This window comes from Aquarana catesbeiana, linkage group LG07, assembly GCF_042186555.1.
Source record: "Aquarana catesbeiana isolate 2022-GZ linkage group LG07, ASM4218655v1, whole genome shotgun sequence".
Taxonomy (NCBI): domain Eukaryota; kingdom Metazoa; phylum Chordata; class Amphibia; order Anura; family Ranidae; genus Aquarana; species Aquarana catesbeiana.
This window is the reverse complement of record NC_133330.1, coordinates 36566464-36591326: the sequence shown is the minus strand read 5'-3', so window position 1 is coordinate 36591326 and position 24863 is coordinate 36566464. Positions and strand designations below refer to the sequence as shown.

The 24863-nt window shown below is 41.7% G+C and overlaps 1 protein-coding gene across 1 annotated transcript in view; it reads right to left on the bottom strand.

The window, feature by feature from the left end:
- Positions 1-24863, bottom strand: part of CAMK1 (calcium/calmodulin dependent protein kinase I) — a 217908-nt gene that overhangs the window by 153757 nt on the left and 39288 nt on the right. Inside the window, exon 2 of the mRNA XM_073591985.1 lies at positions 2537-2675. Coding sequence (XP_073448086.1) covers positions 2537-2622 — 86 coding nt within the window. The 5' untranslated portion in view covers positions 2623-2675. The remainder of the gene's footprint in view (positions 1-2536; positions 2676-24863) is intronic.

Sequence of the window (24863 nt, the reverse complement as noted above, 5' to 3'; positions counted from 1 at the left end):
CCGAAAGTGGTTAACTGAAGCAGGAAAAGAAAAAAAAACAAAAAAAAAAAAAACACACAACACCACACACCTCAACAGCTTGGCTCTGGTAGGACTCTTCAAATATGAGCATTGGCAGAACAGAATTACAAATCTTTAACAAGTACACCACTCCCTACCTGCATCTTAGTTTTTTTATATAGCTCTTTGCCTGGAGTTTAGCGTTAATCTAGCTCATGATACCAAATACAGTAAAAGGCCTGGCGATAATGTTTAACTATACTGCACAGACTTGTCTATATTGATTGTTCGCCATATTTGCAAATATCATGAAGATCTATATATAAAAACACACTCATGTGGGTCCTTCCTATGTATTGAGCAATAAATCAGAAAAATACGAGGCAACTCGTACTGGTTTTTAGTGTTTACCAAGTACTTTTACCTGCTTCAAAGCTAAGCAACTGAGAATGAAAAAGAAAAAATCCGTGCAGTTTAAGATAGAAATGAAAAAAAAAAAAAAACAAAAACAAAAAAATTTCTGTATACATATAAAAAAAAAAAAAAAAAAAAGACACTCTCCCCCCCCCCCCCACCCCCAGTTGTTAACATTTCCTCTGCTCTCAACCGCAAAAGGAGCTCAGGAAGAAGACAGCAATGCACTGGTCTTTCCAGTGAATGGCTATGAGCACAGAGGGTGTGTCAGCAGAAGTCTGATCATTGGAGGGCAAACCGAGTTCCCATCACAGCTTGAAAACTGACCATGCTGTGCTTTAATGCCTAGAGTGGTACATTTTTACATTGGAAAGCCCAGAGGGACTGGTAGGAGCACCAGGAATTTCACATAAAGGAAGCAATACAAAGAGAACAGGATACTTTGATACTAGTACAGGGCATATATCAGCAATATTAAATATTGGTCTACTGCATATACTTTAAGTAGAGCAAATTAAAAAAAAAGGACTTTGAGGTGCCAAACGTAACCCCAAAACAAGAGTCCCTACACAACCTCAATAAAAAAGGACAAGTTTATTCACATCATTGTAAGGAAAAAAAAAAAAAAAAAAAAAAAAAAAAAAAAATCATGATATTGACATCAGTAATCCCTAAATAAGAGCGGCAGTCCTGCTTGGCCCCAACACTAAATAATGGAAGATACACAAATACTGACCAGATTAGAATGTCATATAGCAAGTGACCAGAATGCAGGACCAATGACCATAGGTTTCAACATGTTTTGCCATTTAGTTGCTTCATCAGGATTCCAGATATAACCATAGTATTGTACGTAGGGTGCTAAAACCAACCATCTGGGGTGATCGGAGATGTTCCCTACTCGGTTTTAACACCCTACACACAATACTACGGCCATATCTGGTCTCCTGATGAAGCAACTAAATGGTGAAACTCGTAGAGACTTATGATCATTGTCCTGCATTCAGGCAACTTGCTATATGAGGTTATAATATGGTCTAGATTTGTGCATCTTCCATTCCTTAGTGTTAGGGACAAGTAGGACTGGCGCTCTTGTTCAGGGATTACTGATATGTCAATGTTGTGATTTTATGATTTTTTATTTTTTTTTAACTTACAATGATGTGAAAAAACTTTCACTTTAAAGAGGTTGTGTGGTGACACTTACGTTGTGTTGTTTGGCACCTCAAAGTCCTTATTCAATGTGATGTGGTGCCAATATGAGCAAACTATGTCCTCCAATGTTGTATTATATTCTTAAAGTAGGTTATCTTTAGGGAAAATAGTACGTGTAAAAAAAAAAAAAAAAAAATATCAGAAGCTCCAGGAATATAGGCAGCTTAAGTCACGTGCAAATCTCAACTTCTGTAAATTAATTGGGTCTTGATCACCTCCTAAGCCCCTCTATTGGTCCTTTAACATAACATATGGCCTCATTGAACAAGGAGGCTCAATGATGGTGCAATCTAACTCATTAGTGCTGAAATAGTCCCAAAATTAAAAGTAGTATGGCCAAAACTCTGTGCCTCATCATTAGTTTTATTGAAATAGTTACCCAGTAATGGTGTCAGTAGGGGTAATGGTGCCCCATCATTGTGGTTAGTTGTTGAAATAGTGCCCCAAAAGCCAGATAAAGGCAAGCAAAGGGCCACATCAGGCCCCCAGGCCACAGTTTGGAGACCACTGTTCTATACCAAATTTTGGTTGGTTGCATTAGGAATGAACACTTTTTTGTTCATTGACTAAAGCAACATATGGTTTTACTGCAAAGTGTCACCAAAATCATAAAACGTGAAGTCAATCGTATCGAACCAATAGCTGCTTCGGCTGTGCACCCATTTTGGTTTTATGGGCCATAAATGGTGCTAAGCTGTGGCTATGGATAACATTTCTACTTTATGAATTTTGGGAATGATCATTTTACCTTGCCAATAGTCAGCATTGAGACTTGAGAATTACTTATGTATTTTTGTCCAAAACGTCTCCGCCATCAATAATTCAGTGACCACATTAGTACACAAGAACATGGAAAATCCTGTTGCAGTAACTTGGTACCATATCAATAAACCCCAGAGATACTCACGTTCCCAGCACATCCCGGAATTCATAGATATCCCTAATGTCTTCAGTCCTTTTCTTCCAGCTCGGCCCGTCCTCTTCCAGTGGCATCCTAAAATAGATTCCTTAACCCCCTCGGTGGCTAACGCAAGTGCCTGCCAAATCTGCAAGAGAAGAAGAGGTTCCATCAGTTATCTGCTAGAACAAAGAACAGTTTCCATAATTTTCTTATGGGTCTTCAATAGGATGACTGACTTTATATCATATTCTCAACAAGACAACCCTCCCAGATTATGCCGGACTGTAAAAAAAAAAAAAAAAAAAAAAAAAAAAAAAACACACCACACAAGAAAAACGTATTTCCCCAAAGTTAGATGGCCGTTTCTAAAAATACCGCAAAGCAAAAAAGAACAATTTGAAGACTTCACAGTAAATGCATTTTATGACATTTATAAAATATTTGTCAAACCCAACATCTTAGATTGATAAAAATGGAAAAAAAGAAAAAAAAAGAGGAAGAAGAAGAAGGAGGACACACACACACACACATTAAAAAAAAGAAGTAAAAAAACCCACCATACATAAAAGTTACCCACAGCACCAAATGCCACCAGGTGTCAAAAGGTTGTCAAAGATAGACGTAGAAGTATATTAACTATATTTGCACATTACGTCACACTTAGCTTTCAAAGTCAACAATGTGATGTCCAAGCCACCCTTCATTGTCCCATTACCGAAGCTTCCACCAAAAACTGCCTATGCAAGTGAACAGAACTGCCTATGCCTCTGGCATAAAAGTAAACTCTGCAGCTTTGACCAAAGTTAAATAACACCCTCAGTACAGGTCAATTACATACCACCTCCTAAAGCCTGGCCAAAAAATTCCAGAGTTAGCATCCCCCCCGCCTTGCCTCGTTAGGATGGTGCTAAGAAACCCAGCTGATTCAAAACCCCTCACATGTGCTCCCTCTCCCCTGTTGCAGTAGCTCTAAGCTCAGTGATGCTTCAGAGGTCCTATGGAGGTGATTAGTAACAGCTGGGAGTGTCTTAGTAACAGGGCTTTGGGAGGTACAGTATGTAGAAGGCCCACACCTATAGCAAGAGCATTATACAACTTTAGTCAAAGCTTCACAGTTGTCTACCTAACCTGCATAGAGAGTTTTATGTTAAAGGTGAACTTATCCTTTAAGGGTTGGAGTCTGGCTAGGATGACGCAACTCCCACACCTGTGCATGGGAGTTAATCCATCCTGAACTGACTGATGTTTGAGTGCATAAAAGGTAACAATAGTAAAAAATGCTAGCAGGCAGGGTTAAGCTTTTTGGCAGAAGAGAAGAGGTTGTAAACCCGATTTAAAAGAAGAAGAAGAAGAAGGACAAACCACACACACACCTGCAAGACAAAAAACATAATAAGCTAGTATGCATTGCATACTAGCTCATTATAAAATACTTACCTTAGAACAAAGCTCTCAGCCGGTGTCAGTAAACCGATAAGACGGACATCTTCCGCCGGTGTTTCTTCCAGAAGTCACCGGTCACGGGACAGGGCCCTGAAGAAACGGGCAGACGTTTCTTCAGAGCGCAGCATGTGCCGATGACGTCGGCGTATATAGTAAATATCTCCTAAACGGTGCAAGTTTAGGAGATATTTACAGTACCTACAGGTAAGCATCATTACAGACTTACCTGTAGGTACAATTAAAAAGAAGAACGGACTTTACATCCTCTTTAAAGTCTTTGCTACCCGTTTGTAGTTTTATACATTAGACCTTTATTTCAGCTTAAAAAGGACTACATTAAAGCCCAACTCCAGCTAAAACATATATTTTTCTAGTTTTTTTACAGAAAAATGTATGGATCAGTGTTCTTATGGGTCATTTAGAAATGCGAAAAAATATTTGTATGCCCATTAACACCTAATGAAATTGTTAAGATGCATTAACGGCATCTTTTTGGTGCATTTATGCATTTGCTTTGTGTTTAACACTTGCCAGATGCCCCTTTTGTGTTGGTTTATCTCAGCTAGTAATGCTTTCTAAACGCATCTCAAACGCAATGGAAACGCCATAGGTGTGTTTTTGATGTGTTTGCAGGGTTTACCCGGACATCAAATGTAAGCGTTTGGGGAGCAGCAAAGCCTTCCAAACGACACGCGTCGGGTCAATTTTGACGTGACGCTAAAAGCAACCATGTGAACACTGGATTTTAAAAAAAGGAACAAAAAAGTAATTCTTTAGATAGAACTTTGCCTTTGTTTAGTGCTGTGTGTGGAAAATCAGGGGTTAAAAAGCCCACAATTTACACAATGCGGCACAATATAGTTAGCCAAGATGACTCCTATTAGCACAAAGTATGTAAAGCGTTTACAAGCTGCTGCATCAGGACATTTGCAAACACGCCGCTGAATGCAGCTCAGAACATAGGCATCAACAGCCTCATCAAATATGGGTGGGAGTTTATATGCACCTTCACGTGCAATAAAACGCGTAGACACAAACAAGCACCTGCTCAAGTCTATATACAGAACAAAACACGTTTTCTTTTTTTCTTTTCACCACAGAACACAATGGGAGGTGACAGAACGATACAACAGGATTAATTACCCAGATCAGCTGTAAGCACACAAAATACGGATGTCACACATTCCAGAATGGAGCGGTACTTTATATTTCAGACACCTTCCACACCTCTATGGCAGACGCGGGTTATTTTTAGAATATCCGATGCCTCAAAATAAAAAAGAGACTTTAAATAGGTTTGTGTCCTATGACCTACGAGGAAATGAGTAATGTCACAATATCAAGCGCACTTGTCACCCAACACAACTAGCCATTCTGGGCCCTATTTACCAAAGTGTTTAAAGGGAAAGTCTTGGCCGCTAGACTCTCCCAATGCAGCATTTCAGTCACCATTGTGGTAGTGCAATGCTGTGACGCAAAAGCAGATTACGTACGGATAGCTGACTAACTCCCCACTGCATGCAGATATTTTCCCTTATGCAGAAAAATTTAATTGAGAGCGGAAAACAAACCACAAGTGTGCCACCACATATATATATTAAAAACGGTGGGCAAAGCCCTAACTGCAAAGTGTAGTATTTTTTCCAACCAAGCTGAAGCCTTTGTTATCATTATCCTAAAAGTGGAACTTCGGCTTATTTAGTTCCTCCACCCCTCCGGTGCCGCACTTAGCATTTTTCAGGGGCCGGGGGAGACCCATTTTGACAGGTCTCCCTTTCCCAACTTCTGGAGACGGCATCACATCGTCCCTCAGACGTTACCCCCCTCCTCCTCCTTCCTCCACCGCCGGGCCAATTAGAAAGCACATCACCCTTCGCGCATGCGCAGTAGGAAACCGTCTGAAGCCGGAAGGCCTCACTGCCCGTTTCCCTTAGTGGAGTTGGCAGCAGCAGCAGCCCCCAACAGCCAACCCTGAAGATCGGCTTGGGTGCAGACATCGCGGGCTCCCTGGACAAGTGTCCATGTATTAACCACTTGCCAACCGGGCCATAGCCGCAAGACGGCTACAGCGCGGTCGGCTTATTCTGGGAGGGCGTCCATGGAAGTCCTCCCAGAACGTTGCTCTCGCGTGCCCCCTAGGGCGCGCTCCCGGAAATATCCGTGACCGCCGGGTCCGGAAGACCCGGCACATCACGGATCCTGTTAAATGGCCGCTGGTAGCGGCCGTTTGCCACGTGATCGCTCCGTCAAATGACGGAGCGATCACTTTTAAACAAACCGGCGTCAGGTCATGTAGGTCGATCTGTACAGTGCAAGCGGAGAGGGGGAGAGATTGTTTGTAGCAGCGCTGGGGGCTGGATCTATAGTGCCCACAGCGCTGCTCAGTGCCAATAAATTTTAACAGAAACAGATTTTTTTTTTTTTTTTTTTTTTACTGAATTTTCAGTCTTTTTTGATTTAAAATATTTAAAAAACCCAGCGGTGATTAAATACCTTCAAAAGAAAACTATTTGTGTGAAAAAAAAAAAAAAAAAAGACAAAAATTTCATATGAGTTTGATTGAGTAAATGTCATTCAAAGTGTGAGAGCACCGAAAGCTGAAAATTGGTCTAGTTAGAGAGGGGGGTTTAAGTGCCCAGTGGTCAAGTGGTTAAAAAAAAAAAAAAAAATCAGCAGCTACAGTATTTGTAGCTGCTAACTTTTAATCCCCCCCCCCCCCCCCCCCCCCGGCTGGAACACCTCTTTAAGCTGAATCAAACTTTAAGATCGGCAAAATATAAATTTCATGTAGATCAAAACAAAAAAGGTTTTTGAAGTATTTATAAAGCAGCCACAGCCTGAGTAGCAAAGCCTGTCTCCTGCCAGCATGCTACAGAGAAGGACCCTTGCATTCTGTGCAGAAGTAGTAGTAGTTGATCTGACACGTACCCTGGTGAGTCAGAGCTGGAGTCCTCCAATCAGCAGAAAGAATGAGCTTTGCTGATTGGAGGGCTCTAGCTCTGACCATCGGGTGGCATGTCGGATATCTACAGAGAGACCACAGCTTCCATACAATGAGCAAAGATCTTTCTCTGTAGCATGCTGGCAGGAGAAAGGCTTTTCTACTTGGGCTGTGGCTGTTAGAAGAAAGACTTAAAACAATAGTAAACTCCGCTTTCTGATTTTTACCTACAGGCAAGCTTATAATAAAGCCTACCTGTAGGTAAAATTTATTTTCTCCTAAAATGTGCACCGTTTAGGAGATATTTGCTCTTTTGGCAGCCGGCGACGTCCCCCGCACATGCGCTCTTAAGGAATGGCATACTTGTGGCGTTAGAGCGCTGTGCCATGGCCATGACTCTGGTGTGCATGTGCAACAGTGACATTGTGGCTCAGCCATTCAAGCTGCCTGCGAACCCAGAAGGAAGACTGGGTGAAGATGGAGGCCCTGTCAGAGGTGGAGGGCTTTGTTCTAAGGCAAGTATTTCATAATGTGCTAGTATGCAGCTATTTTTGATGGCTTGACAGTTGGATTGATAGCACAAGCAACTATGACAGTTATTCACATCATGCCTTGAATGTAACCAATTTTGAGAAAACGAAATCTAAGGCCCCTTTCACACGAGGCGGACTCCGCTTCACCAGAGTCCGCCGGCTCAGCGGGAGATCACTCCGTTGATCTCTGCTGAGCCGGCGGATGACAGGTCCCTCTCTGCTCACTGAGCGGGGAGGGGCTTGTCAGGCGCCGCTGCTGCCTATGGAGAGATCAGACGAAAACGAACAGCATGTCCGTTTTCATCAGATCTCACCTGATCCAATCCGCCATTGACGGCATCCGTCTGCTTTTAGCGGATCGGACCGGGTCGGATGTCAGAGGACATGTCTCCGCTGACATCTGTCGCTCCATAGGCTAACATGGAGAGCCCGTTCAGGTCCGCCGTCAAAACTGACAGGCGGACCTGAACGGTCCGATCGTGTGAAAGGGGCCTAAAGGTTTAGCTCCCCTTTAGACTCCTTTCACACGAGGCAGTTTTCAGGCGTTTTAGCACAAGAAATGGCACCTGTAAAGCGACAACCCCCAAAACAGTGAAACAAATAGTGGCGCTGAACTAAATGAAAATAAAATAACAGCACAGTGCATCAAATGAATGATTGCAACATAATGAAAATAGGCGATATATAAGTAAATAAACCTGTGAAAAAATACACCAAAATGATAAATATCCTGATTGGTATGAATATGGTGATGATGATCAAATATATTTTTATAAGTGATCCTAAAAAAATATTAAAAACCTTTAAAAGTGAACAACCAAAAAGTGTAGATATGTGAACCAAGTCCATAATAGAATTTAAAAAAAAAAAAAAAAAAGTATTAATGTATATAGTCCGTGACGTGATATAGCGAAGATTTTCTACTTAATGAATCTTCCACCACACCTCCGTGTCTGTGATTCCACTCCCCTTTAGAAAACGAACTCACCAGCTGTCTTTGCCTTACACTCTCGTGTTCGGCTAAAGCGCATTAACCCACACAAAACGGGGGTAAGTAATGACCTCCGAACTTCCACGGTTAGCATCCAGGGTTTTCAAAAATGCTCTCTCCACATGTAAATAAAGAAGTGCTCTAATAGTGTGATACCGTAATAAAATTTAATGAAATATAAAAAAAGTCTTCCACCATTGCACTCACATAATGTAAAATCACATCAAGCAGAGAAAATTCCACAGTAAAATTCCACAGCAAGAAAACTCCAAGCGGTATAACCAGTTCAGAGGTCATTACTTACCCCCGTTTTGTGTGGGTTAATGCACTTTAGCCGAACACGAGAGTGTAAGGCAAAGACAGCTGGTGAGTTTGTTTTCTAAAGGGGAGTGGAATCAGACACGGAGGTGTGGTGGAAGATTCATTAAGCAGAAAGTCTTCACTATATCACGTCACGGACTATATACATTAATACTTTTTTTCTTGGATTTGGTTCACATCTGCACTTTTTGGTTGTTCACTTTAAAGGATTTTAATATTTCTTTTGGATCACTTATTATAACTACATATTTGATCATTTCTTCACCATATTCATACCCATCAGGATATTTACCATCATTAGGTGTATTTTTTTTACAGGTTTATTTATTTCTATATCACCCATTGTCATTATGTTGCAATCATTCATTTGATGCACTGTGCTGTTATTTTATTTTCATTTAGTTCAGCGCCACTATTTGTTTTACTGTTTTGGGGGTTGTCGGTTCACGGTGAATCAAATTTTTGTCCACATATTTGCTCACACCAAGTGGCTGCTTTGATTATTCAGGCTTGTATCTTCCAAGAGCGCAGTGCTGGTATTATAAGGGCGGATTACCTTTATACCACATTTTTTTGAAGCACCTGAAAACTGCCTCCCAAATGTGAAAGCCCGAGTGTCATCACACTGGGGCGGTGCGCTTGCGGGACGTTAGAAAAAGTCCTGCAAGCAGCATCTTTGGGGTGATTTGGGAGCCAAAATGCCCGTGCCCATTGCAATGAATGGCATTTTTAATCCCTTCTTTGGCCGTTAGCAAGGGTAAAAGCCCCCCCACCCCCCCGGCAGCTGAAAAGCGCCGCTAAAATAGCGGTAAAATGCCGCTAAAACAAACGTCGCTTTACCACCAACACATAGGCAGCCCCAGTGTGAAGGGGCTCTTAACCACTTAAGCCCCGGACCATTTTGCTGGCCAAAGACCAGAGCACTTTTTGCGATTTGGCACTGCGTCGTTTTAACTGACATTTGCACGGTCGTGCGACGTGGCTCCCAAACAAAATTGACGTCCTTTTTTCCCCCACAAATAGAGCTTTCTTTTGGTGGTATTTGATCACCTCTGCGGTTTTTATTTTTTACTATAATAAATATCCCCAAAAAAATATATAAAAAACATTTTTTCCCTCAGTTTAGGCCGATATGTATACTTCTACATATTTTTGTTAAAAAAAAAAAAAAATATATATATATATATATATATATATATATATATATATATATATATATATATATATATATATATATTTGCACTGATTACTGTAAAAATGACACTGGCAGTGAAGGGGTTAACCACTAGGGGGCTAGGGAGGGGTTACGTGTGTCCTGGGGAGTGATTCTAACCGTTAGGGGGCGTGGCTACAAATGACACTTCACTGATCATAGCTCCCGATCACAGGGATCTACGATCAGCGACAGTGTCGCTAGGCAGAATGGGGAGATGCTTGTTTACATTAGCATCTCCCTGTTCTTCAGCCCCGTGAGATCAAGTCCGCGGGACCCGCGATCCTACTCACAGAGCTCCTGGCAGGGTGGCGCATGACCACACGGCGGCAAATTCAAAAGGGACGTACCTGTATGCCAATTTGCCCAGCTTTGCCATTCTGACGATGTATATGTACATGCAGCAGTGGGCAAGTGGTTAAAGTGCATATTAAAAAGGATAGATCACCTTTACAAAAAAAAACTTGCCTATACAGGTAAGGGATGTTTCTAGATTAGAACAATGAAGTAGCTCTGGGCTCAGCATTTCAGAGCTCACTCCTGTGATGGTGGAGGTAAGCAGTGATGACTAGGCCTCACTTAGCAACGTCCCGGAAGCATTCCAGTCAGGTTTCATAAGGTATGTACATGGCCTACACCTATAGCAAGGGCTTTGTTCAACTTTAGTCAGAGCTGCACAGTTTGCTTTTATCTACAGATGCCCCTTATATGCATAGGCAGCTGTGGTAAAGATGAACTATCCCTTTAAAGCAGAACTAAACTCACCACCCCTTACCAGTGTCAGCATCTTCACATGGCCTTCTTCAGGGTTCAAGACCTTTGATCAAAAAGTAGTAGGAAATTTTAGTTTCACCAGAACAGGAGGGAGAGGGAAAACGTTTTAAAGGGGATTTTCCCTGACTTGAGAAATTTACATTCACTTTCTGTTGGGTCTCGGAGACATGAACAAAAAATACCACAGGGCTCCAACCACTCCCACCCGTATCAAAAAAACAAAAACCAAGGGGAGAAAAAAAAAAAAAAAAAAAACAAAAAAAAAACACCCCACCAAACTGACTTTACATATACTTTCAGAAAGACTAATCGAGGGCAGGGATAGGATTTAAAAAGGGACAAAGCTCCCAAAATGTATTTCCAACCCTCGTTCTCCTTTTTACAGACAGCAGTTCGGGCAAAAATTCTGCTATTTACATAAATCATAACTTGACAAAAGTCATACAGAAGGTTCATTTCCCCAATGCACTATGCTCAGCCTACAGAACAAGCTGAACAAGTTCCTACGAATCCCTTGTCTGCTAATCCTCAAAAAACAAAGTTCTTAACAGATTATTGACACAGTAAACTCAAGTAAGAACCTCAAAACGTACAATACAGGACATAACAAGGGGCGAAATTTACATAGGTGTTTGTTTAGGGCTTCTGTCAGAAGGCGGCAGCGGACATCTTCTTACACCCAGCTACGTCTTGAATTTCACAGAAATTTTAGCAATAAAGTGAGCGTATATAAATGTAGTATATTGACATCAGTGATGAGGTTTTTTTTGTTTTTTTTATGTTACATTTTGAAAGAAGCTGGACGGCAGCAGCAGGAAGGTGGCAGAGGCCATGTTGGTACACCCCGCACTGCTCAGCACTAAACCTTTAGGCTTTCAAAATTAAACATCCAAACCGATGTCAAAATAATAAATATATATATATATAAATATATATATATATAAAATATATATATATATATATATATATATATATATATATATATATATATATATATATATATATATATATATATATATATATATATATATATAATCTCTCTCTCATTTTTTTGCTAAAATTACTGTGAAATTCAAGACGTAGCTGGGTGTAGTAAGATGTCTGCTGCCGCCTTCTGACTGCAGGTGTTCTGTCAGATTAGCAAAAACCAGATAGCAGTGGAGCACATGCGCAGCTGACGTAATGTCACTTCCATTACCCAACCTGACGGGTTTGGTTTTCTGACAAAACACCAGCGGCTGTTTCGGACAGGAAGTGAAAGGAAATCTCCCCAAAGGAACGATGGCAAATTAAAACATCCTAATGGGTTATAACCCTCCCTCTATCAAAAAGAAAACAAAGTTTTGCCATTAGTTATATTTTTTGCCCCCTTTCATTTTTTCCACTTTTTTGGTACAATAATTTTTATTGTATAAAGCTCAATAACAAAAACAGTCAGTCAATCACCCACGCAGGGGTACAGAACATCAAACATATAATGATATGGGCAAGAATGTGATCAACTAGGTATTTTAGAAATACAAGACATCCCCTGAGCGACCTAGGGGTGCTTTTACTAGTGGAAGACAATGATCCATGTCTTTGCTTTACAGGAACAGGGAATCCATGCCTTCCCTACTGACAGAACGGCCATCTGCCTTGTTTACATAGACAGCCATTCTGTCAGTGTACTGAACGTTTAGTGGCTCTAGCTGTGTAAATTTACTCACGCCCGATACTTGGAAATACAGAATTACATACAATAAGTGATCCTGCACAGCGTGGCCGCCCTGTAGCAGTAAAAGTGAGGGCGGTCAGAAAGCGGTTAAAAAACACATTTTAGGGCATTGTCAAGTGTAAACTGGACCATTAAGCAGTAAAGGGGATGGCAAGAGACACAAAATATTTAAGAGTATTAGGTCTGGGGCTGCACAATGAATCGCTCACCCCATTGAAAAAGGAAAGAAACCCCCCCCCCCCAAAAAAGTGTGTCAAAAATGTAGTTTTAATGGTTTCAGCATGCAAGATGTGGAATGTGGTTTGATGGTTAGTTACCCTTCCAAAATAAAAAAAAAAAAATTATATATAAAATAAATTATGTGACTATGTACTTTAAGTGCAGTAACCATAGCAACAATTAAACATCCTTCTTATACCGATCTGACTTCAGTAGAGTGAAATCTGGTTGGTTACTATGGCTACTGCATGTAAATCACTTAAATAAAAGCTCTCATTATTTCAAAAAAATAAAAATATAAAAAACAAACACACACAAAATGCATTTTGCCATTTTCTGTGCGTTTGCCGCAGTGCATTTTAAGTCACTTCCTGTTCAGTTACCCGAGTTTTGAAAAAAAATGCACACAAAAAACGGATGTGAACACCAGATTCCTGGCAGAAAATTCCAGCGTAAGGGCTGGTTCACACCACAATTTCTGCATGCACATTTCAGATGCGTTTTGTCACAGAAAACAAATGCAACATGTTCTACTTTTGTTGTCTGCACTGGTGTGAACTAGTGCCATTGGAATTCATGTTAAACCCCGTCCGTGCATTTTTTTTCTAATAACTTTTTATTAAAAAATTTGTAAACCCAACATTTCCTATTCCTGATATGTGCCTGCTGTACCATGTATTTGTATGAAAAATATATCTTGTTCTTTGTATTGCTTCCTTTGTGTGAAATTCCTGGTGTTCCTGCCAGTCCCTCTGCTTTCCTTTTAAAAACTGACCACACAGGACAGCACAGCGTGGTCAGTTCTCTAGCTATGCTGGAAACTCAGCCTGCTCTCCTCCAATGAACAGACTTGTCCTGACGAAAAATACTCAATACCGATAACGATGCTTCCCTAGTTTTTAGGCATCCATGTGCAAGGGGCCTAAAAAGACGTGTGTGCAGGAGTTTCCAGACATTTGAAAAAAAAAAACGTCGTTTTCTGCCATATTGTTGAGAACAGGAATTAGTAGAATATTCCCCATTTTTGACAGTCCCTGCGTTTTGCCTGCATTGTGAAACTCAACAATGCAAAATAAACGAAAAATGAGCCCTGAACTAGGACAACGTTTGTCACCAGTTCCTCAATCTCCTCACCGGACTCGGAATGACACCATTACGGCCAGCGTGAGCCGAAGGATCCCTGCGATCCGCCAAATTATTCACATCATGAACGCTCGCCTGGGCCGCTTCTCCTATTCATTATAGTAATACATTTAGGCAGACAACAGAACAGTAATTATAAAGGAAGTACATTATTAATTAAAAAGCCAACCGCAGGCCACAGAGCTGACTCACAGCCGAAATGTCTGGGCCCCATCCAAAAAATAAAGGTCAAGGCCCGCTGATGCTGGCAGACATCTTGAAGGCAAGAAAACCCTGAGGGGAGACAGGAAGACAGAGGTCAAGGGGTGTCACAGAAATTAGTAATAAACGTTATTATAGACAGGGCCGTCAATCATCTTCCTGAGGAGAAGAGGGGTGACCAGGGGTGCAGTGGGCCCACAGGGCTAATTATGAAGTGCAGTAACCATAGCAGTCACATACAGTAGAATCCATTTAGTAATGAAGTGGGTTGCGTTACCCAAAGCAACCAAAATCCTGTTGTGCCTTTCCGAATGTAACCTTATTCTGAGATAAGAAAAGTAAACCCATAGCAAATCAGAACTCATCCTGCTGACTGGACCAGGACATGACAGATTCTGACTAGTTGCTATGGGTTACCAATCTTAGCCCCCTTTGCTCTGGCCAGAGTTGGCACTTTAAAGCAGAATGGAAGACAAAAAGTTCTTTCATTTTGGATTGAGTGGAAATGAGTTGTAACCCCGTCTTTCTGCCATCTGAGGCGATTTCCCTTCACTTCCTGTCCCACAGCGACAATAGGGAATCTCTCAAAATTTAGGGAATCCCTGGTTGTCTAAAACTAGTGTCCCCATTAGAAGATTTCCTCTAACTTTAAACGACAACCCAAAATTTGGAATTTACTTTTGGTGATAATGGTAAATGTGACAAATAGAGAGGGCTAATCTCCCTAGCAGGTATACGGGCATCAATAAATACCAGACAGAGCTTTTTTTTTTTTTTTTTTTTTTAGAAGTTTTGGCTCTACAGTAAAACCTTGGATTGCGAGCATAATTCAAAGCAAATTTCTCCACAAGAAATAATGGAAACTCAGATGATTCGTTCCACAATAATTTATTCATAAGTCCTTCAGTTTATAGTCCTTATACCTCCGCCCAAGTCTCAAGTCTTGCGGACCAACAGGTTTTCTTCTAAGATCATCCTGTATTTGGCTCCATCTGACCAGCTTCCCTGTCCCTGCTGAAGAAAAGCATCCCCACATCATGATGCTCCCACCACCATGTTTCACGGTGGGGATGGTGTGTTCAGGGTGATGTGCGGTGTTTGTTTTCCACCACACATACCGTTTTGCTTTTAGGCCAAAAAGTTTAATTTTGGTCTCATCTGAGCAGAGCAAATGCTTCCACATGTTTGCTGTGTCCCCCACATGGCTTCTTGTAAACTGCAAATGGGACTTATGGCTTCCTTTCAACAATGGCTTTCTTCTTACCACGCTTCCATAAAGGCCAGATTTGTGGAGTGAATGAATAGTTGTCTTGTGAACTTCTCCATATCTTTATCCCTGAGCTGTCTGGTGTGTTCATTGGCCATGATGCCATTTTCATTAAGGTTCTCTAACAAACCTCTAAGGCAGTGATCATCAACCCTGTCCTCACTGCCGGTACACACAGGGGCAACACGACTTGCTGGCAGACTCTGTGAGGCGACCTGCACACGACTTCAGCGGCAACTTGCAAAAGAATTTTGTATAGAAGTCAATGCAAGTCGCCTGAAGTTGCCCCAAAAGTAGTACAGGAACCTTTTTCTAAGTCGGAGCGACTTGAGTCGCTCCGATTGGAACGGTTCCATAGTACAGAACGGGATGCGACTTGTCAGGCGGCTAAGTCGCCCCTGTGTGAACCGGGCCTAAGGGATCACTAACAGGCCAGGTTTTATGTATTACTATGTATTTGTGGAGATGCAGACTAGAATACTGGAATCACTGAGCAGCAAATGATATCACCTGTGATGTATTTCAGTTATCTGGCAAACCTGGCCTGTTAGTGGGCCAGGGTTCATGACCACTGCTCTAAATGGCTTCACAGAACAGCTGTATTTATACTGAGAGATTCAATTACACACAGGTGGATTCCATTTACAAATAGGGGACTTCTGAAGGCAATTGGTTACACTAGATTTTAGTTAGGGGTATCAGAGTAAAAAGGGGCTGAATTACAAATGCACACCACACTTTTCAGATAATTATTTTAAAAAATTTGTTAAACCCATTTATCATTTTCCTTCCACTTTACAATTATGTGCCACTTTGTGTTGGTCCATCACATAAAATCCCAATAAAATACAATCAAGTTTTTGGTTGTAACATGACAAAAATTTCAAGGGGTGTGAATACTTTTTTCAAGGCACTGTAGGGCAGCCTATTTACTTCAATAGGCTGCCCTGTGGCCATTTGTCACCCAAAAGAAACGCCTGCTTTTTTCTGGGCGATAAGCTGCACACAATTTTTCCAGGTGCATTTTGCAGCGCGGTTCTGTCACTTTGCAAAATCATATCGCGTTGGGGTGCCATTTTGCTGTGATTGCCACATGATTTGGAATGGTCACTCTGATTCTGCCCATGATTCCAAATCGTCAAGGGTGAACGCGGCCTAAGCTGTCAATGGAGCCAGCTCCAGTTACAAGACTGCGATGCATGTATGCGGACTGCTGGGTGTTCAGGCCCACCTGCCCTGTCGTAAAATAAAGCGTTCTGCTCATGCTGACCTATCGAGGGTAAAAAAAATTTGGGATGGACCTTAAATTTAGGAATAAGACGCACACAACGTGTCTTCAATGCTTGTAAAATGTACACTTAAATGTGCATGCCTGCGAACCAGAATGACTGCGCATGCATGGGAGCGGTTTCACCCTGCACCAGCGAATCGAGATTGCTGAAGATCAGCACCCAGGAGAAGAATCCGGGGTAAAAGAGAGAGACCTCACAGGAATCAGACTGTTGAAGCAGGCGGTAACTACTACAGACAGGAGTTCTGTTTTAATAAGGAATATGCGGCAATTACAAGCGCTGCAGCGATAAGACCCTCCAGGTTTTCCCAAACTATTACAGGGCTTCCTCATAAGCCCAAAGTCAACATTGTACAAGATCCCATTCATTTATTCTTCAATCTTCAGTCAAGACGCAGCTTCTACAAATGCAACAAGGGCCGGTTCACACCTAACTGCATTGCACAGGAACACGGTCTGTGCATGCGCTACTTTTAAGAACACACTGCAGCTGAATTGTATGATACTGCAGTACCATGCCACTGCGTTTGCTATCTGCATTTGGGGGGGTTTTTAGTAGTACACTGGCACCAAGTGCATTTTGAATGCGGTGCAGGAAACACGCACAGAATGCAGGTTTCCCACACCTTGCTCTGGTCTAAAAAGCTTCCTAAAATTTTCAATACAGGACAAAAACAACAAATAGGACACGTGCGACAATGGTGAAAAAAAAAAAAACTTTTGGGGTGCCATTGAGGATGAATCACACCCAAAAGCGCATTGCGTGCTTTGCTATGATTTTAGTGCGATTCCAAATCTAAGTGTGAACGGGGCCTAAATGGACACAGGGTGGTGAGCCTAGTAGAGCAGAAATGGGGGTCTCCGAAAAAGGAACCATAATGAAATGTAGAAGGTAGTTTCAGGTATTGCGTAGCTGCAAAGTGACAAAATTGATTTTAAAAATCTATACTATATTACCAAAACTATTGGGACACCTGCCTTTACAAGCACATGAACTTTAATTGTGTCTTAGTCCGTAGGGTTCAATATTGATTTGGCCCACCCTTTGCAGCTATAGCAGCTTTAACTCTTCTGGGAAGGCTGTCCACAAGGTTTAGGAGTGTGTCTATGGGAAGGTTTGACCATTTTTCCTGAAGCGCATTTGTGAGGTCAGGCACAATGTTGGACGAGAAGGCCTGGCTCGCAGTCTGCGCTCTCATTCGTCCCAAAAGCGTTCTATCGTTTGAGGTCAGGAACAAACTCTCATCCATGTCTTTATGGGCCTTGCTTTGTGCACTGGTCCAAATCATTTGGTGAAAAGGGGGGGGGATTATGGTGTGAGGTGGTTATTCAGGGGTAGGGGTTGGGCTTGGCCCCTTAGTTCCAGCGAAGGGAACTCTTGGGTCAGCAAAACAAGACATTTTGGACAATTTCATGCTCCCAAGTTTGTGGGAACAGTTTGGGGATGACTTCTCCCTGTTCGAACAGGTCTGTGCACCAGTGCACAAAGTAAGGTTCATAAAGACATGAATGAGCGAGTTTGTGGTGGAAGAACTTCACTGGCCTGCACAAAGTCCTGACCTCAACCCGATAGAACACCTTTGTAAGGAGTTAGAGTGGAGACTGCGATCCAGGCCTTCCTGTCCATATCAGTGCCTGACCTCACAAATGCACTTCTGGAAGAACGGTCAAACATTCCCATAGACACACTCCTAAACCTTGTGGACAGCCTTCCCAGAAGAGTTGAAGCTGTTATAGCTGCAAAAGGGTGGGCCAACTCAATATTGAACCCTACGTACTAATTCCATCTGCATGTAAAGACCCAATATTTTTGGTGAAATAGTGTATTGTACTGGGCAACAAACCAGGTGGCAGAAGAAAAAAGACCAAGTGGTCCATACAGTTTTCCCATGTTTAGATCTGCCGTATACAGATTTGTATAGATCTTCAAAAATGTACAAAACCCATCTAGTGTTGGTTGGTCTTAGCATATCTTTGCCTGTATTTTTAGCAGGTCACCCTCTGTTTATAGGGGTTTTTTTTAATTATTTATTTTTAGTTCTTATTATAGAGCAAAATCTAAATGGCCAATTTCACCTATGTACTAAACCGCTGGTGTAACTCTCACAAATTTTTACAATACACAATTTCATTGTACGCGGAGAGAGAAGATTGTTTGATGTTATGGTCAGAAACAGGAAGGAAGGCTTGTCACGGGCTGCGCGGTTTGTGTGACATGGAGACATCACAAATAGTACAGAATTAGACACTTGTTTATAAAGTGAAGAAGTAGCTATAGATTGTGATTTTGAACACCGGAAACTGTACAGGCAGTCCCCGGGTTACAAACAAGATCGGGTCTGTTGGTTTGTACTTAAGTTGAATCGGTTTGTAAGTCGGAACAGGTACATTTTTTAAGTGTAGCTTCAGCCAAAAAAAATATGATTTTAAGTTTTTTGGATAGCATAGGGAAAGGTTAACACCCCTGTAATGTTTGTTTTGCTGTCTGTGTCCCTATTCAGCAGATTTCACCTCACTTTCTGTCCCAATGACAATTGGATTTTGAAAATTTTGGGTTGTTGTGGAAACAAGCCTTAGTGATAAAAGCATCAGTGGAGACACCCTTTTCCCATAATAACACAGGAAAGTGAATTACAGGAGTGAATTTCCATTCCTAGGGGTAGATTTCTCCTCACTTCCTGTTGTCTCCTTCCGTTTGTAAGTAGGAGTCATTTGTAAGTTGGATGTTTTTAACTAGGGGACCACCTGTATATGATGTTCAAAGGCTGCCCAGCCCTAAAGAAAAGCCTATGGGACGAGAAGGCTTTTTTTTTTTTTATAAATACTGTAGATGTGAAAGCAGTCAGCTTCAAGTAGATCTAACCCCAAACACCATATCTCATGAAAGCTTCACCATGTTAATACCATTATATAAAATTGCCATTTATGCTTATACAGCTTTCAATAAAAGAATCTATGGTAATCTCAACATGAAAAAGGGAGCTTCAACCAGGTTCCAAAAAAATCCAGCAGCTACAAAAACGGCATCTGCTGACCTGTAATAAATTAGACCCTTACATGTCCAGGAATACTGTGACATCCTCACCCAGGGCCGGTGTTCTGCCGAGAAAGTTCCGGTCGGCGGATAAGTTCCCCCTCCGGCGGAAATAGCCGAAGCGGAATAGCTGAAAATCAGCTGTACACGGCGCCTGTAAGAGAGCCCCTCGCGGGCTTGCTTTGCTCGCCACGCTTCGGGCACGGCCTCGCTTCGCTCGGCTCTTTTAGATACCCCCTCTAGGTCCACTTGGATGGTGGGGAAGGAACCTGGACCTAGGGCGCAGGCGCCGTGTACAGCTGATTGAAGCGTTTGAGCTTCGGCTATCTCCGGTGGCTGACAGTAGTTCGTACTGCGCAGGCGCTGCGCCTGCGCAGTACAGGGGGGGGGGAACTTATCAGCCGAGGGAACTTTCTCGGCAAGACACCGGTTATTCACCGGTCTTTGGGTCCCCGGCATGTTAACTGTGTGAAGCCAGCTGTGACTTCTTGTAGCTTCAAAGCCGGCTTCCCACTGCAAATGTGCAATCTGCGCTGAACTCTGCATGATCCCGCAGCCTCCTGGAACTTTTGATAAGTCAAAGAAGATTGCAGGCAGGGAGCCGAATGTCCACTTGGATCGCCTAAAGTACGCACTCCCCAAAAAAAGAAAAAAAAAAAAAAAAAAACAACACCCATCCAAAAGTAGTAGTAGTAAAAGTAGTAGTAGTAGTAATTGTAATTGTAATAATAGTAATAGTAGTAATAATAGTAATAGTAGTAGTGGGGGAGGAGAAGGAAGAGCGGAAGTTCCGCTTAAGGATCCTAGTTGAGGCACTTCTTGTTAGGAGGCGACAACTGTCTCCCAACTGTGCTCCTGCATGGTCACCCTTGTCATATGCGACGCTCATGAAACTGTATCAAACATTGGCTGGGTCCACCATGGTCAGCACCAGAGAAAATGGTGCAGAGCAAGAATGTGCAGCTAATGCTGGAGTAAGTGCATGCAGAAGATCAGCATTCCCGAGATGCCAAAAATTTTTTTTTTTTTTTTTAATTAAAAAAAGTCAGCCACAAAATACTTTAGCTGCTAATCTTTTAAAAATTAGGTCCTTCAGGTCATGGAAGAAGTCGGCAGTGATACCTATGGACTTGATACGGGCTAAAATGTCTTGGATTATGGTTAATGAAAGGCTATCTGCAATACTGAATAATGAACTAAAGCAGTTTGAGAAAACCTGGTGCTCCTGGATTTGATATCTGTTCGGGAGACACCCAGGCTCCCTTGGTTTAGACAGTGGTCTGGATTGGAGGAGTTGGCACGTCTTCTCATTCCTTTTTTTAGATCTTTTCCGTTTTTCTGGGAGTCAGGGTACCCATACTGAACTGTTTTTTTCAGGTTGCAAAGTCATCCCCTCCAATTGGTGCTTAATGCACTGATGTACAGTCATGTTGAAACAGGAAGGGGCCATCCTCAAACTGTTCCCACAAAGTTTGGAGCATTAAATTGTCCCAAACGCCTTGGTATGCTGACGCCTCAAGTTACCTTTACTGGAAAAGAAGGTGCCAAGCCTAACCTCTGGAAAAACAACCAAACACCATAATCCCCCCTTCACAAAATTATTTGAACCAGTGCACAAAGCAAGGTCCTGACCTCAACCCAATACAACACCTTTGGGATGAATTGGAGTGGAGACTGCGAGCCAGGGCCTTGCCATCCAAAACCAGTGCCTGATCTCACAAATTAGTTTCTCGAAAAATGGTCAAACATACCCATAGACACTCCTAAACCTAGTGGACAGCCTTCCCGGAAGAATTGAAGCTGTTATAGGTGGGCCAACTCAATATTGATCCCTATGGACTAGACTGGGATGCCATTAAAGTTAATGTGCGTGTAAAGGCAGGTATTCTAATACTTTTGGTAATCTAGTGTAAAGTGGAGTTCTGGATAATTGGATACTTTGGACAGTTGGAAACCTGGACAGCATGAGGGAAGATGTCTGGAACTCTGGAAGTTGTTGCATTGAGGTGCAAGGCAAGTATTCATTTTTTTCACAATCCCCTAGACCCAACTATCATATTAGGAATATGAAGATAGCAGAAGAGGTAGCTAATATTCTTGAACAATCCCAGATTTGGGCTTTAAAAGAAGCACAAAGATGGCAATAAAACCAGACAGGCAGTATAAACCTTTTCCCTGCCTCATGCGTTTTTTGTTCTGCCCCAGTTTTGTGAATATTTGTATATAATTTTTTTTTTTTTATTAATTCTTGATAATCTCACCGTCGACTGCCACTGCATGCCAGCATAAATTCCAACATGTCGCCAGGTAACACATAACTAGATGGTCACAAGCTACATTAAATCTTAGTGATTCTATATATAAAAAGGCGTAAGGAGGGTCTACAGCCTCCCTCGTATCAGATCTTCTAATTCCAGGTCTATTCTCCAGTTGCAGCTATTCAAGAATCATCTTTATTTTATTGTTTCCCCTCTTTCTGAATAGATTTAATCAACCTCATTTTTTTTTGTTTTAAATAACTCCATCTCAGGTTTCCATGACAACAGAAGCAGCTAATGCATGACTATGAAGAGTTTTCCCCACCCAACATAACACCTTCAAGAAACCTCTGCAGTTACATTTTATCTGCCACCCCCCAACAAGTGACTGCATGAGAGAGGAATAATGGATGAATAAATCATGTTAAAAATATATTTTATATACATTTTTAACAAATATGGATGGACTTCGCATTTATCTTACCTCATCTAAAAAATATATTTTATTTCAAAATATTGTTGCCGAGTGCCATAAATGATGGCTGTTGGTGTATTTAGACCATACGAAAATCAGATCCATCTTATATGGTGATCTTGGAAGGTCAGCAGTGCTGTCAGCACTTGAAAACTTCAGACTTTTTTTGAAGCCCAACTGAACTTTTTAGTTTAAGCTGACTAAATGCATTCCAAGTGCATCAAAAGAAAAAAAAGGTGATCCAATCCATACAGTTGGTTTTCTATAGAAAGTAGAAGAGTATCTGCCAGCATGCTGCAGAGAAAGACCATTGGCCTCTGTGTGGAAGCATTGGTCTCTCTGCATAGGTCTGACATGCCCTTTGCTAAATCAGATCTAGAACTCTCCAATCATCTTGAGCTTATGAGCCGATTGTAGTGCCTATAGGCCTGACCTTGCAGGGAGCATATGGGACCTCTGAAGAGAGACCACTGCTTCCACACACAGGACAAGGGTACTGCAGCATGCAAATGTTAATAGACAAGCTGCTAGTGGGCTTCTAGCAAGCTTTAGGTAGTGCTAAAGCTTATTGAAGCCTGCTAGTTTCCAGGATGTTTAAAGTGACAGACAGAACTCCCATTGTGATCTGTATTTAATCCCTTAGCGCTGCATTCCAGTGGCCATTTAAGTGGGCTTTAATACCCAAGAGGCTTCTGTATCTCGTGACTGTTGTGATTGGCTCTTTGGCAGGAGCCCGTCCTGCTGCTTCTTGATCAGAAGTTTTGAATCAAGAACGGTCAGTGACAGCTCGGTCAGTGTGCTGGGAACAGGCTGGCAGCCAGGTAAAGTTTTCAAGATGCAAATAAACAGACAAAATAGCGCAGGTTACATGGTTTGTGTTGTATACAAATGTTGCTATAAAAAATGTCCTTTTGAGCATTACGCTCTTTGTGAGATGCAAACAGTCTTTAGGTAGGGCAGCCTTTTGATGGGAGGTGAAGCCGCTCCAGATATGCAAAGGAAAAACAACAGGAAAGGCGCCTCTTAATAAACTGTATATTTAATGGTATATAAGCATTAAAAACACTCACATTAAAGACTTAGATAGTCCGGCATGGGAAGTTCAGTATAGCCATACAGGGTTGCGTCCTCCTATGTCCACAGTCTTATTCCTCTATTGCTGACAGCTGGTCCGTGTGGTAGAAGCTTCCGGTATCTGTGTCAGTCCAGAAAGAGGCTTGGGCACCGCCGAATAGTCAATTGGGAGGCTGGGACGCTGGAACGCACATCCGAAGTATGTGCTGTACTGCCGTTTTCAAGATGCACACTGAGGGAAACCTGCTAGTGAGCCCTGAGGCAATAAGCGGTCGGAGCATGATAAAAGTGTCAGTCGAAGAAGTGAAGAAGAAAAAAAAAAAAAAAAGGGATTGGTGTAGAAACTTCTCCAGAGGAGAAGAGGTCCATCACTTAAAGTGTTACTAAACCCAGGACCCTGCATTCACTATATCTGGTCACCCACAGCACACAGATCAAGTTAATGCAATTATTTTAATATAAACTGCTAAATAACCTTTTCTCATCAGCAGTATATAGCAGTCTTGTAACTTCCATCAGTGTCTGGTTAAAGCTTGTAGGTGGAGCAAAGACCCTAGAGAACAACATGGCAGTCGTTGCAATATTTTAGGTCACGCGGTGTTTGCGCCGTGGTCTTTCAAATGCTATTTTTTGGGGGGGAACCAAACACACACTTTTATTCAAAAAAAGTTAGCCCAATTATTTTGCATATTATGCCGAGTTAATGGATACCAAACATGTGATGCTCCAAGCACTCGTGGAATGGCAACAAACTACGGTACTAAAAAACCCCATAGACGACATTTAAAATATTTAACGGCTACCTGTTTAGCTTTACACAAAGGAGGTCTTTTGCTAGAATTATTGATGTCGCTATAACAATCACAGCAATACCTCACATGTGCGATTTGAACAACGTTTACATTTGAGGGCACGACATACGTATGCATTCTTTGGTGTGCGAGCTCGCAAAAAAAAAAAAAAAAAAAAAAAAATTAATATTTTTTTTTCTTAAAAAAGGAACAGCGTTAAATAAAAAAACAAAAATCAAAAACACACACACAAAAATCTGATCCTTTTTATTGCTGTCACAAGGAATGTAAACATTCTTTGTGACTGTAAAAGGCAGTGACAGGTACACTTTATGGAGGGAATCGGGGGTCTAAAAGACCCCAAATCCCTCCTTTGCACTTCAAAATGCCGAAATCAGCGTTCTGGAATACTGACTTTTTAAAAAAAATCTGCCCCATTGTAAACTGGAAGGGATGTCGCCTCTGTGTTTTTTCATCGGAGACCCGATCAAAGCCGATCCTGGCATAGCGAGGACACAGAGAATGCACTGGTAACTGGGCAGTTCTGCATCATTGGTAAAATAAAAAAAAAAAAAAAAAAAAAAAAAAAAAAGGTCAAAAGTCCAAAACAGTAATGTTCTGGAGAGCTTGGGAACAATAATTTTATA